Raw genomic sequence first — 14182 nt, 5'->3', positions numbered from 1 at the left:
AACCACCAGAAGCCCAGAACACCCTGCAGGAGCTGAAATTGTGCCGATGCTCTGACCCAGTCTAGCCATAACAATTTAGCCTTTGTCGGAGTTGTTCAAAATGTAAACGCCATTTTTTAATGCTGCTAACACACTGCGTTTGAGGACAAAAAGAAAATCCTTTATCCAAGACACTAACAGGTCAGCGTTGTTCATTTCATCTGTCTGTGGTTAAAATCTCACAAACGATTGACGTATCTAGATATTTCTAGATATAACTCATGAGATAATTGTTTTTATTTTATTCTAAATTAAATTTGTAGGAGTTGTTTGTGTACGAATAATAAAAAAAAAGAGAGAAAATGGCTTCTATAGTTAATTTCTGTTGGAAAATTTCTTTGATGCTGGAGTTGGAAAAAAAAATTAAAACAGTTTCACCTTTTACTGATTATCTCTATATTCCCATTTATGAGGCACAGGAACAGCAGAATTACTGTCAGACATTTTAATGAGCCTAAAAATCACATGTTAGCATTAGCATGCTAACATTAGCTGGCTCTGACTATAATGCATTAAATATATTTTATAGTTTTTCATAAAGGCTGAGTGTTATAAATGTCACAATTCTGGATAATGTAAAAATAAAATTACAGTGAACATTCAAATTTAAAAACGACTAAATTGAACATTTGAATCCAAATTCAGGGGCTACATCTGCTGCTCCAAATTCAAAGACTCAGACGTTCATCCTTCTTCCTCCTGGATTTGAAGGACGTTGAATCCTTCGCACTTCCACTGACATCCATCGACTTCCTTAATCTAATTAATGAATTAGATTCAAATAGATTGTAAACTGATTACAAAAAATCCCAGGAACATTTTGAGTTACATTCTTGCTAGCTTGTGTTTGGCACCGTCACGGTTGCTAGGTGACAGGGCATGCGCAGATGTAAGTGGTAAATCGAAAGGCCAGACTGCCCAATTTTCCCGGCATATGTCCTTTGAAGAATGAGGCCCCTGAATTTGAACAGGCTTACAGTAAACAAGTCGACAGAAAAGCTAGCAGGCAGGTACAGTATAGATCTGTTTTTCTTGATCAAATTGTCAGGAGGGTTGCTGAGAATCTGAAATCATCTTCCTGTTTTCACTTTGAACTAAGCAAAGCCGAGCTTAAACATTTTCTGATGCACAGTAACTAATGTTCCAGCTGCATTTATGTGTAAATAATGTGTGGTGTTGCAGCGTGTCGTTTCACCTTCAGAAATACCCCAGAAAAGTTGCTAAGATTATGACTCTCTTATGTCGCCTTGCTATTCATGGTTTTTCTGACATTCTGGATCAGCGTTGGTTGGTGAATTGAATCTTTTCCATGATCCTCTCTCCATCGGTCACTGGGAGCTTTTGCTGTGTTTACTGCAAGGCTCCCCGGGGTCTTTGGTGGCTCCGCCATAAACCTGCACCTTGCTTTCGCTCCAGAGAACCACGGCGCCCTGAGTTACTCTGCTGCACCGAGCCAGGCTGGCGACCTGGGCGGACGACAGGACCCGATCCCACAGGCCCACCTGAGACAGCTCTCCGACGAAGGCCTGGGTCGAATCGAAACCACCTCCCAGGGAATCCTGGAAAGGAATTAGATCGTTGTTAGGCAGTCGAATCACTTAAAAAGAGAAACACTTTTACTCTCAAGCACACACAAACAGTTTTTTTTTTTTTTTTTTGCAGTCTTGCTGCCTTGGGCAACCCCTCGGCTCTGGGGAAGTTTAAGTGGGATTCGATAGAGCGGGGGATTATTTTTTTCCTCTAAATGTTATTTTCCTACAGTTTGTGGCTTTTGAACAAAATTCACATATTAAACATCCCATGTTAGCCCAAACTAAACCTCAAGTGCAAATCAGCCATAAATGTTCTTCTTTTAGCTTTAGAAATGACAAAATCCCACGCCTGCACTAAGGCTGCGTTCACACCGCAGGCGTTAATGTTCAGTTCTGTTTTTGTCTCTGTTTCTTTCGTGTGGTTGTTCACATTTCCAAATATATGCGACACGTATGTGATCTCTCGTGTGAACCGCAAACAACCTAAAAATGTCCCGTATGCGTGGTAGAGGGCGCAATAACGTCACACTTGGCGAGCATGCTCAGTATTTGCGGAAGTAAACATGGATGCTAATGTGGTGTAGCGTATCTTGCGATTTTAAAGTTGTCCACCCTGGTTGTTATTTTTCTTCTCATTTCTGCGTTCCAGGATGCAGAATGGTGAAGTCTTTTTGAGCATCAATGACGTTCAGGCTTGATGAACGTGACCCAGACACATTTGAAAAGATCAGATACTCATCGAATTTAGAACCACATATCTAATGATGCGTTCACACCAAATACGTTAAAAATGCGTCTGACGCTTCATGTTTGATATGTGTGTACTTTGAATGCAGACGCTTGACATTTTGCTCTACACCTTAGCCTTTCGTATGTCTGGTTTACATTCAAAGTCTATGTAGAGGTGCGTCAGATACATCAGCTCTGGCCGTAGTTTTCTGTTTGGTACTCTTGACCCGTCAAATGTTGACGTTGACTCTTGACGCTCCAAATGTTCAAACCACACAACGCTAAGACTCTTCAAACGCACCGCAACGACCCTCAACGCACCTCCACATAGATTGAATGTGAACCAGAAGCACCTGATGCTCAGTTCTCGTTTGGTGTGAATGCACCATAAGTGAGCTAAGTGAGTATTTGTAAAAATCCCATTTGAGTTGTTCAGACTGTCATGAAAAGATGAGATACAGTCCACTTGAGCAAAAATATCGGATTCATATCACCTCAACCTGCAGTGTGAATGTAGCCCAAGTTATTTTTAGCCTTCTTAGCGACTTGGAAACCAATAACAACTAAGTCATTTTTTCTTTTAGTCTGTCTTTAAATATGAGTAACTCACCTGCTCTTGGCCGAGGACCAGCTCTCCCCCAGGCCGGATGTGGTGTCCCGGGGCCAGTCCGTGGCCCTCGCCCCTCAGCTTTCCCCCCTGGTAGGCCTGCCATGCTCCACCTTTCTGGGTCCAGCTCACACAGACGTGCTGCCAGCTGCCTCGAGAGAAGTTCAGAGGCAGCTTCGCCACCTACGCATGGCAACGTGTTGTTAGGACGATGCAGTGGCGGGCTGTTTTACGCCGATTGTTTAAAACCTGGGCATGCCTTTACATAGCTACATAAAAAGGTGACAATAATTCAGCGGGACGCAAATAAGATGCGGCGGTGTGAGGAGATTTCCAGATCTAAATCAGTCACTTCGATCATTTCACGCTAGGGGCGTTCTGCTGCTGCCTCTCCAAGCTATTCACCGCAGGAATAGATTACCATAATGACTTCTGCAAAATAAAAAATATATATATATCACAGCACTTCTTTGCATCGCCGAACAATGCTTTCCAGGACTAAGCTTAATCCTCCATTAAATCACATGAACAATGTATCAACCTTCATTTGCCGCTCTCTTATTGCTTTAATGTTAATCCAAAGCAGAGGGCCTTCGATATTCATTAGGACATTTAGAAGGAGGTCGTAACATTAACAGATCGCTGATAAACACTTCAAATCATAATGGAGATCAAAAATGAACTGTATACAAGTACGCTCGTAAAATAAGGAAGATATTATGAATGAAAAGATGCTACATCTTCGATTAAAGTGAGCAGAATAAAGAGGAAGAATCTAATCAAGCATAGCATGCAATTTAAAAGATATTTTGAGTGTTTTTGAATGTTTTGAGTCTGACTAGGCTTGATAAGAGAAATTAAAAGATCATCCTATTACTGTTGTTGCTGCAATGGGAAGATCAGCTTTTGTGTGAATTTACGGTTTTGGTTCATTTTTCTTTTGTATTCAACATGCATCAGTTTGTTCTCACACTTGTTTTTCCTGCTTTGACAGCTTGTGATTTAAAATATATTTTTTTAATAATTACTCATATTATTGTGTGGGGAAGTTTGGTGGCACAGCTTCGGTAAACAACATAGGAGGTGATTGAGCGTTCTGTTTATTTCATCAAGGATTGTGAATTTAATCAGAGTTAAATAGCCGATGGTATGGAAGCGCTTAGCTGCCAGAGCTCGGAAATATATTCAGGAGCGGCCGAGAAACTTTCTTGTTATAATGAGATTTTAAAAACTCATTAAAGTAATACATTTTCAGGAGAGTCAATGGAAAAAAGAGAAGGCTAATGATGAATTAAATCAAACAGAACTTAGTATTTTGTATTTTTGAATTGTTTTTACCACATTTCAATGTTTTTTTTGTTTGTTTGTTTTTTTTTTCATTTTACAAATTTTAATGGGAGATGAAAATAAATAACCCTGCATATAGGAAAGGACATAACGGCAAAACTTTCTGAATCAGCAGGTTTCCTGTGAAACTGTCCACCAACTTTTCATCACCGTTTTATTAGGATCCTGGGTTGTTTTGGGGTTTGATTTATTTATTCCAGTTTCATTATTATTCTGTTTTTCTTACTTTGATCAGATCAACCTTGTTCCTGTTCATCTCTTTCTTAGTGATTCTACTTTATTATGTTTAATTTTTATCTCTATTTCTTCTTTGTAACTCTAGTTTAATTACGTTCCTCATGTCTACTCATTCTTTAGGTCAATTCATTTATATCGCACATTTTCAACAACAGGGCAGCTCAAAGTAAATCTTTAGTGTTAGATTTACTTCCTTGTCCGTTGTTTACTCTCCTTTGCCCCCCATGCCATTTTCTCTCTCTCTCTCTCTTTCTCTCTCTCTCTCTCCCTCTCTCTCTTTCCTCACACCCGATTGCAGGTGTGTAGTGAATTGTTCCACATTCACTCTCCCAATACTTAAACACTTCTTCTGTCACTCTTTGCCTGTTGCTCCCATTAGATCCGGTTCCCAGTCAGGCTTCTTGTGCTTTTGTTTGTTCCTGATGTTTTTTGTTCTCCCCTGGCTCCCTGTCCTCCAATGGTTTATTGTAAATCTTTGTTCATTTTTTCATCAAATCCACAAAATTCTCCTCGGCGCCTCCGCCTACTGCATTTGTGTCCTCTCAGCAGACACACAACATGACACGTTCACGCTCCCTGACAGCTGGGGTAAAGTCAGAATAAATGTAGAAAAAAAAACAACTATTTTTTAGGTTTCAAAATTTCTTAACGTCAAACCGTGATATTTTTCCTTGAGGTCGTCATTCCAGCCGATGCCAGCCTCAGTTAAATGTGTAACTTTTTCGGCCCTGTGCGGGTTCCGTACGTACCTTGTCGTTGATGAGCAGCTCAGCCGGAGCGCTCCGGTCTTGCAGGAGCACCAACTCGTTCGGTTGCTCGGCAACAGCGTAAGACAGAGGCGTCCCTACGCCCGCCGCGGCGGGCCGCAGCCACAGGCAGACGGTGAAGGCACGCAGCTTGGGGACGGCGTGTCTCATCAGGGCGAACATGTAGTTGGTCCGAGCCGGGAAGGACAACCTGAACCCCTCCGGGAACGAAAGCATTGTGACGCCTTTGGAAATACGGAGTGAAGAAAGAGAGATACAAGTAAGTTATTTTCCACGTATCTTAAAAAAAACATTACAGGATAATTATGGGCTTTTTATTTTGGCACAAATTATATTTACGAAGCTTAGATGTCATAAATCAGAAGAAGGAAATCTGGTTCTCATCGCTAACGATTTGTGTCACGGTGAAATGAATAAATCAGTCACTGCTGCTCTCTCTGTTACCGTCTCCACCTCCAGATCAAATAGAGCGATTAAATATGCGCACAATTTACTTCCTTCTCTGTCTCTCTCTGTGTGTGTCTCTCTCTCTCCTTTCTGCAGCTCACCTTCCTCCAGGCCTGAAATGCGGTGTTGTAGTTTGCTGATGCCCTGGTCAATTTCCTGTCTGTGTTTTGCTGCCTCCAGCCTCAGGGCTTTCCTTTCCTTCTCCAGCAGCTCCACCTTCCTCTCCAGCTCCTCTTCCAGATCCTCCACCCCCCAGGGCCGGGCCGGACCGGCACCACGGCCCGGACCGGCTGACCTCTCTGGGTTCCCCTCCTCTGATGCGTCCGATGATTTGCTGTCCGTGCGGTTGTGAGAAAACGGACCGATGTCTGTCTGCAGAGGAGGGAGGTAGAAACCAGATCAGAATTTGAGGCTTTGCCGTCTCTGCAAGCACTGAAGGATTTATTCAAGAGGAGTTTATGTAATGCCGCTGCATTTGGTGGGGTTTGATGCATTGTTAACTGGCTGCTGCAGTTAGGATTCTGTTTTTGTCTCTAAATTAAAACCTAAGGATAAAAAAGTGGTAGATTTATCCCATTTTTCCAGCACTGCACTATGTATCGGGGATATGCTTAAAAGAAAAAAAAAAGTGAATCTGCAGTTTTGTAAGTAAGACTGCAGGTTGGAGGCTTCCCGGTCCCTGCTAAAAAGAAAATGTGCAGCTGCAGGAACTGGCATCTACCTTAATACTGAACAGATTGAGAGGAGGGGGAGGTCATCGCTGTGTCTTTCTGTAAACGTTAAACCGTCGCTCTAAAACTTTCATGGTGTTTTAATCGTTGGTGCTGCATCCAGGAGCTTACTGCAGCTCAGCCTGTATGAGTAATGCCGCAGAAGTAGAGGTTTTGGTTGTACAATGCCAGATTTGATTTTGTACGCCGCAGAACCAAATTTTATGTTTTAGTTCAAATCTCAGCAGAAATCTCCAGCGATCAGCGAGAAAATATAGACATTCTTTTCACTACGGTGAATTCAGGTGTGTTAATGCTGTGCCTTAATAAAATATTTATGCCCTTCAGAAATCTTTGCATTTTGCTACACTGCAGCCACAGACTTCAAAGTGTTTGTTTGGGTTTTCTGTGATAAACTAAGAAAACGTTGTACAATATTGTAAGATTGAGAGAAATTTATGGTTTTCATATTTTTATTAAACAAATAAACATCTTAAAATTGCATCCGTATATTTTTATTCAGCATGACAGAGAGAGGACCTCCAGCTATTCGTGGCTCAGAATCCACAGATTCACCAACTTGAAGTTTTTGTGTGTGTTTTTTCAATATAACAAAATCTTTTTTTTAAATGAAGCTTTGTAAACTGAAAAACCTAAGCATAGAGCTAATTGACACACTAACCGGCTTATTGGTGCAAAGCAGTCAACCCAGGATCACCATTTTCCCTTCCTACTTGCTAATTGGAGACAAGTAGATATTAGCTACCATGGTGTTGCGAAGACATTTTCCGCTCTGCTTGTTAACGCATGCTAAGGGATATTTGGTGTTTGACCATCAAATTGTACATTTATTCTTTTTCGAAGAAGTGCTCTGAAGTTTTAGATTTTGACGGATGGCTGTGGTTTTGGAGGTTACTAGCGACTGCGAACACTGGGAGTTCATTGTATTTAACTAGCGTGATACGTTTTTTGCTCATTCTTCAGCATTGTCGCAGTTTTTCAATTGGATTTCTTCTCCTGCTGAAAACCGAACCTCCACTCCCGTCTGACGTCTCGTGCAGCAGCTTTTCTTCTAGCGTAAACCTGCATTTAGTGCCACCCAACTTCCACTTAACATTTCTGAAATTTCATGTTCACTTTTACAGGAACTGATGGAGCCCCACCATTGCTTGAATGCAGGCCACAAAAAAAGAAAAAAACCTATTCGGTCTTATCAGACCTGAGCAGCTGGTTGCTGTGTCCCCTATGTGACATTTGGAAAGATGCATCAACTTTTTTTCCAGAAGTGGTTTTCTTCCTATAAAGGTTGGGTTTGAGAAGAGCAATGTTCTACCAGCTGAGCTTTGGATCTGTGCAGGTTTTCTAAAGTTACCTTGTGTCTTTTGGCTGCTTTCATTAATCCTCTCCTTGTCCAGCCTGTTGGTTCAGATTGATATCCATCTCTGAGTAGTTGTGCCATGCTGCTGGTTGATGAACCGAGCATCACTCTGTGAGCTGTTCACAGCAGCACTGCAGTAAAAGACTAAATTTAGATTGATTTTTCTTTAAGCATATTTACCAGAGGGTGTTAGCATTTGTAGAAGTAAACTAATTTTGATGGAAACTTTTAAATTCTCTTTCCTAACAGTACCAAAAGCAATAAAATCCCCTTTCATAATATCATGACTTACCCCCCAGTCATGTAGCTGCTTCTCTATTTGGAAACAGATTTAGAAAGCATGAAACTTTGCACTGCGTTTAACTTCTATGATGTTTAACATTTTGTGCAAATCTTAATGCTTAGTGAAAATGGTTAATAAATGTACAAGGCCAGTGCAGGATAATTTAAATGTAGCTCTGATCTTATTGTTGAGCCAAAATCATCACGCTGCATGAGTGCTAGAAGGCATTGAGAGTTGTTGGTGCATAATGGGGAAAATATGTAAAAAAGAAAAAAAAAAGACTGGACCAGTTTAATCTGAGCCAATAGAAAACATCTCTTCATCCTTCTCAAGTAGGTCAAGTAGCTCCTGTGTACCAAACGGCGGGAGAAAGAAAACGTGTTGATTAGGGAGGAAACTACCTGGTCTGACCTGTGAAAACCGTTGATGAAACACAGCATCTTGGGAAAAGGCTGCAGAATGAAGGGATTCCTTATTCCCTGAAAAGTGTCAGAACTTGGATGTTACACGTCTGCGTGGAGAAACAGACGGAACAAAGGAAATGACCCACACAGGCACGTCCCACATATAACAGCAGGAGGCGTATTACACCGCGGGGACGCGCGTCCACTCTGTTACTCCTAACAAATATAGGCATGCCATGAATTATGCATTGCATTTCTTTTGCCCAAAACGGAGCTATAAATCACTCTATCCTGGTCAAGTCAGAGCTTGTTTCATGTTGCGCTCCTGTATTTTTCGCTCCTTTTGTCTTTTTCCTGCTCTCTCCCTCTGACTCCACATTTATCTTTAGAGCTGACATTTTATTCTCCTATATTGCCATGTTGAAAATGGCAACCTTTAGGAAAAAAAATCCAATTAAAACATCCATTATCACTGATTGACATTCATAATTACATGATTATTACTGATCCGTGACGATTGGGCTTTGGGAGTAGCTCATAAGTCCCTTCTGATGTCAAGTCATCTGTTCTAATCAAAGTCTGAGACGTTTGATTTTATAAACAACTAAGTAAGTCCAAAGTCCAGTTGCTTTGGTCATTAACTGCTTGCTCACATCCTGCGTTTACAATGACACAACGAATCAAGAAATCCACCCAGAGCAAAACTTGCAAATGATAAGATAATGTTCATCCGTATAAGCAAAATCCAAAATGGGTTGAAAACTGAACCGATGTCTAGATTTTAGACATCTACTGGTGTCTAAGTAAGGTAGAAATTTAGTTTGAGCTGATCAAATGCTAGAAGAACCGAGCCAGACCTTCAAAGATTTTGGCTAGGCTAATTTTGGACAGGATGTACGAACTAAAGAAGTCCAATTTGAATATATTTTTCTAGGTCAAATATAGATAAAGACCGGCTGACCAAGATATTTAATTTGACACATTGAATCTTGGTTTATGTATTAAATGTTTTGTGATTTATTTCTGAACTGATACATGGTATGAATTCCAGGTAACTGGTTAAGGTTATGTTAAACAGTTTGCCACATTGGTTACGGTTTTCAGCTGGGTTCTTTGTGATTTCCTGTTTTTTCTTTTCCCCTTTAAATCTGGGTTTTGGACAAAACAAGAAATCCTGGACAAGCCCCCAAGAAGTTCCCAGTAAGCAACATTTCTTTGAAAAGAGGTTGCTACATCTAGTGAACATGTGTTTATAAAGGCATGGGCCTTTATAGAGTATGACAACAACACTCTTCAGAGTTTTAGTAGCTACTGAGAAGGCAGAAGGCAGATATTTCCAGTATCAGTCAGGTGTTGGCAGTTAATAACGTCAGAGAAAGAAAGAAAACTCCTTGAAGTTTCTATGAATACTTGGATTTTGATTCAGACTGTTATTGAAGTCAGCAGAGAACAGGAAGTTCTAGATGTTACAGTAAAGCTGCTCTGCTGTATCCTTTGGATGAATCTCCTTCTGCTGCAGTCTAAGATGTCACCTGTAATCTGTTTTGTGTCTTTTGTAGTGATATTTACCTGCAGATCTGTGTTACAACTGCACTCTCACACAGACAGTGTGACATTGCCTTTGCTTCCAATATGAGTAAAATAAATGAAATAAGTAAATTAATATTTTAGCAATATTCAAATCTAGGACACATTTAAATGTGTGATGCTGTAAAAATCGGGACGACTTGACTGCAGCTTTCAAACTTGGACTGTTTCTTTGAAGAAGTTATTGTTTTTTATTAAACATTTTATAATCAGGGTAGTTAAACAGACGTTAAGAAAGAAAAAAAAAGATTATTGGATTTTTTTTTTTTTTTTACAGTCTATGGTGAGAAATTAGTATTAGCCAAAATCGGTACTCTTTGTGAAACTGGTGCATCTATATGAAAAAGCAACAGTCTGTCGACTGAGATCTGAGATGGCCTGAATCTGACAGGGCTTCCTCCAAACCTTTTCACAGGTTAAACTGACTTTGAATGTTTTCTACTATAATTAGGATGAAGCTGTACTATCTATAATTACATCTGACTTTGTGGTTGGATACAGTAGAACTGATTTCATTCATTAGTTCAGGGATTTCCTTACCTCCAGTCTGTCTATGCGGTCTTTGAGTTGGGTGATTGCCTGTTCGAGCTCATCCACAGTTCCAACCGTGAGCAGATGGACCCCGTCGGGCGCAGAATCCGGGCTGTCCCGCACCATCATCCTCTCCAAGTGGATCTCCCCCTCGGCTCCCTTGTCGCCTCTTAGCGCGGCGGCGTTCCCGCGTCTGTCCGGGCTGCCGCTCCTTCCCCCGAGCCCCTTCTCGCACTCGGTCAGCTTCCCCGACAGCTCCCTGATGGTCCTCTGGTCGGTTAAAATCTGGTCCTTCTGCTGCAGAACCGTCTGCCGGAGCTCCTCCGCCGTGGTCCGGAGGTAGCCCCAGTCTTCCCCGGCGTACAGCGACGGGTCGTCCGCTTGCTGCTGAAAGTTCCTGGGGTTGCATCCTCCGGCGGGGAGCGGGGTGCAGATGAGCCGACTCACCGCGGGGTCGTGTCCCGTGAGTCCGCTGACCCCGTCCATCCCGCCAAGCCCGACGTTGAAGGTGGGCGCTTCGGATTCGGGCGTTTCAGAACCGTGGAGAGCTCCCAGGGATCCGGGCCGGGCCACGGAGCCCCTCGCGGCAGCGGGAGTCTGCGCGACCGCGTCCGGATACAGCGAGTGGTTATCGGCCGCGGGCTGCCGCTGCGCCGCGGCAGCCTTAGTGGACCCGGTGTGGACAGCCGCGATGATGCAGATAACCGCTCCGATGAAGGCCACCATCCCGGCGGCCAAGATGACCACGATGAACTTCAGGGTGGCGGCGGGGAGCAATCAATTTCCAGAAAAACCCCGAAATGTTAACACTCTTTCTCTGTAGGAAAGCAACAGCTCCAGATGCGGCAAAGAGTTGAATAATTAATCAGAACCTAAACCGAGAGAGGAAAACGGCTCCTGACGCCTCTCTACAAAAACAAGCGAGCGGAAAACGAGTTTGGCAGCACAGTTAAGTGATCACGGTAAAGTCGACACTAAACATCTCTTTTCGCTGGGACACCGCGCAAACGCTTCCTCTCCTCCTGCAACGCGCATGTCCTCTGGTTCCGGCAGGATCCAGCCTATTAATACTGAGACCGAGTGAGGGGGCGAGAGATGGAGGAAAAAACACAGCAGGACTGCCTCTGACAGCACACATCCTCTGATAATAGGTGCAAATCACTTTTCCGAGCATGTTTCACAGCCTATGGTCGCGATCTGTCAGTATCACGTGTAGTTCAGATGTGGAGAAAACTAAATGTAAAATGTCAAATTCGATACTTTACTCATTTGTTTGCCTGTTTATGTATAAAAGACAGTTTATTCTGAAATGTTCTCCATGTCAAAGCCTTTAAAGCCAAACCAGAACCGTACAACTTGAGAATTTCTGTCACAATTCAATCGCCAACTCCAATTTATTCCAATGGGATTTTAAGAGACTGTACTGAAATAAATGAGTGGAAACAAAAACAAAATAAGAAAGTAAGTCATGTCATATCTGGGTTTTAGGCTTCTTTCTGTTTACATTTTGACCATTCGGCCATTGTTGCTTACCAGGTCTTTTTAGTTTCACTCGTGTTGCTTAAAAGTCTTTCTGCGCATGTTCCTTTCTTTCCATTTACTTTGCTCTATTTCTTGTATTTATTTCTCCTAGATTATTTGTGAGGATTTTTACTTTTGGTTCTAGATAATGTTAGTTCTTTTCGAGTTACTCCTCTGTTAAATTTTATCTTCTCTCAGTCTACCTGTCCGCCCTGTAATCATCCACCTGGCTGCACCTTGGCAGCGTTCACACTCTTCAGTGTTTAAGCCTTTCTGTTTCGGTCACTCCCTGCTGGATCCTTCTTTACTTCCCTGTATGTTGGTCCCAGGTTCATGTCCGGATCGCTCTGTTCCAGTCTTTTGAGGGTTTTTTTTTTTAATTAAATGAACATTCAGCATTCTTTTCTGAATTTTGCTTCGGTTTCAAACCTACACTTTGATTTATTTATATATATCTTTACTTCTTAAGATTCTAGCTTATTTATTCTCATCTTCACTTATTGATTCACTTTACTTGTTTTAACCAACTTCTGAATTTTTTTTTTTTTTATCATTTGGGCTTTTGCTTTGAAATCATATCCCGCCTGTTTCCCAGTTACAGATGGCTATGGTTTGGTTGGTTTATCCTCACCTGTGGTTACAGTTTGCTATAAGCAAAGTAGGGGAAACGGCAAACATGTGGTCAGATTAGACCAAAATAAATAAAGTTTTACAGCCTACATAGAAGTCCTCAAATTCACTCCCTGCCCTGCACTGCCCCAGTGAAACATGGTGGTGGCAGCATCATGCCTCTCTACCCTTCTCCATCCTGAAAGAAAGCAGCAGTGGTTCATCTCGCAGCAGGACGATGGCTCTGAACATACAGGCGGAGGTATAACTCAAGGGATTCAGGCCAAGAATATTTGAGTTAGAATGGTCTAGTAAAAGTCCTGACAAGAAATGTGTGTGTGCAAAAAAATTGGACTCTGCACAATTAAAGATGTGAAAAAAAACTCACACCCCGTTTTTCACATCATTCGTCCTTCCACTTCCCAGTGATGCACAACTTTATTGTTTTACTCTGTCACAATATGTCAATAAAACAGAAGAAGAAAAGAAAAAAAAAATCAACTTTGTGCTTTTTGCTTCTTTTACGAGAAGAGGTGTAAAACCTCAATCCGAGCGTTGCCATTTGCATTTCCAACTCATTAAATTCTGCTTTTATAGGACATAAAAGCATCAGCTCCGCTGCAGCGCTACAGACGAGAGATCGATATAACTCCGCGTTAATGTGTGCACGGTAAATTATGAGGAAGTTTAATTTCTCCACGCTCTCCTGGCTCACGCAGCGTGTGTTAGCGTGATGAAGCGACGTAATTAAAGAAAGAAACGATGATGATGATGATGAGAGGGAGAGGGGGGAGTGCAGGAATTTGTTTCAAATCGAGCTTTGATCTAACAAGAGAGGAGTGGAGGGAGGGAGGGGATTTAGGATGAGACTTTTCATCAAGGCAGGAGCTGAAAGCTGAAATTTAAAATGGGTGCAGCAGGAGAAGAAGGTGTGAGAGATTTAACACGGGCTCCCAGGCTTCACTAGACTACAGGGATGGAGAGAGAGGCTGTAACCTGCAGAGGGGATGGAGGGAGGGGGGAAAGAGAGAGAGAGAGGCTGAGAATCATTAAACAGTCTGATGAGAAACAGTCAGGGTCTTTAAACCTCCTTCATTTATATGCAACACGTAAACTCAACGGCACTGATGGCTGGGAAAATCCTCACTGTCCTCCAGTCTGGACATAATTAAGATGATCGTAGACGGGCGGCTAATGGATCTTTATTTGCTGTAAAGGAAGACTGAGCATAACAGGCAGCAACAGAGAACATTAAAAAAAAAGAAGTGATCAAAGCTTTTATTAACTTTCACTTATTTCAGAGGGAAGAGCCTCTCTGATGTAAAATGTACACAAAGATACATTTTACATATTTACTGATATTACATACATATTTACCGATATTACATATCGGTAAATATGTAATATTTAGAGGTGAGGGAGATTGAATGCAGCTTTGGCGTATTGGGACCAGC

At 41.9% G+C, this 14182-nt stretch overlaps 1 protein-coding gene across 1 annotated transcript; it reads right to left on the bottom strand.

Annotated features, from left to right (window-relative positions):
• Nucleotides 1-869: 869 nt before the first annotated feature.
• Nucleotides 870-11726, bottom strand: nptxra (neuronal pentraxin receptor a). Its single transcript, XM_007565697.2, has 5 exons — nucleotides 10608-11726; nucleotides 5807-6077; nucleotides 5241-5482; nucleotides 2911-3090; nucleotides 870-1598 (listed from the first exon to the last, which is right to left on the bottom strand). The coding sequence occupies exons 1-5, from the start codon at nucleotides 11322-11324 to the stop codon at nucleotides 1368-1370; spliced, it is 1641 nt and encodes a 546-aa protein (XP_007565759.1). The 5' UTR covers nucleotides 11325-11726; the 3' UTR covers nucleotides 870-1367.
• Nucleotides 11727-14182: the final 2456 nt, after the last annotated feature.

Source organism: Poecilia formosa, unplaced genomic scaffold, assembly GCF_000485575.1.
Source record: "Poecilia formosa unplaced genomic scaffold, Poecilia_formosa-5.1.2 Scaffold182, whole genome shotgun sequence".
Taxonomy (NCBI): Eukaryota; Metazoa; Chordata; class Actinopteri; order Cyprinodontiformes; family Poeciliidae; genus Poecilia; species Poecilia formosa.
Note: the sequence above shows the minus strand (reverse complement) of the source record. Positions and strands in the feature narration are given on the sequence as shown.

What these genes read in the sequence shown, in the direction of transcription:
- nptxra (XM_007565697.2), bottom strand. Translation starts at nt 11,324, where the DNA reads ATGGTGGCCTTCATCGGAGCGGTTATCTGCATCATCGCGGCTGTCCAC. An exon ending in ACCGCATAGACAGACTGGAG is followed by an intron (nt 6,078 to 10,607) that starts GTAAGGAAATCC and finishes CCTCCTCTGCAG; the next exon opens with ACAGACATCGGTCCGTTTTC. An exon ending in CATTTCAGGCCTGGAGGAAG is followed by an intron (nt 5,483 to 5,806) that starts GTGAGCTGCAGA and finishes GTATTTCCAAAG; the next exon opens with GCGTCACAATGCTTTCGTTC.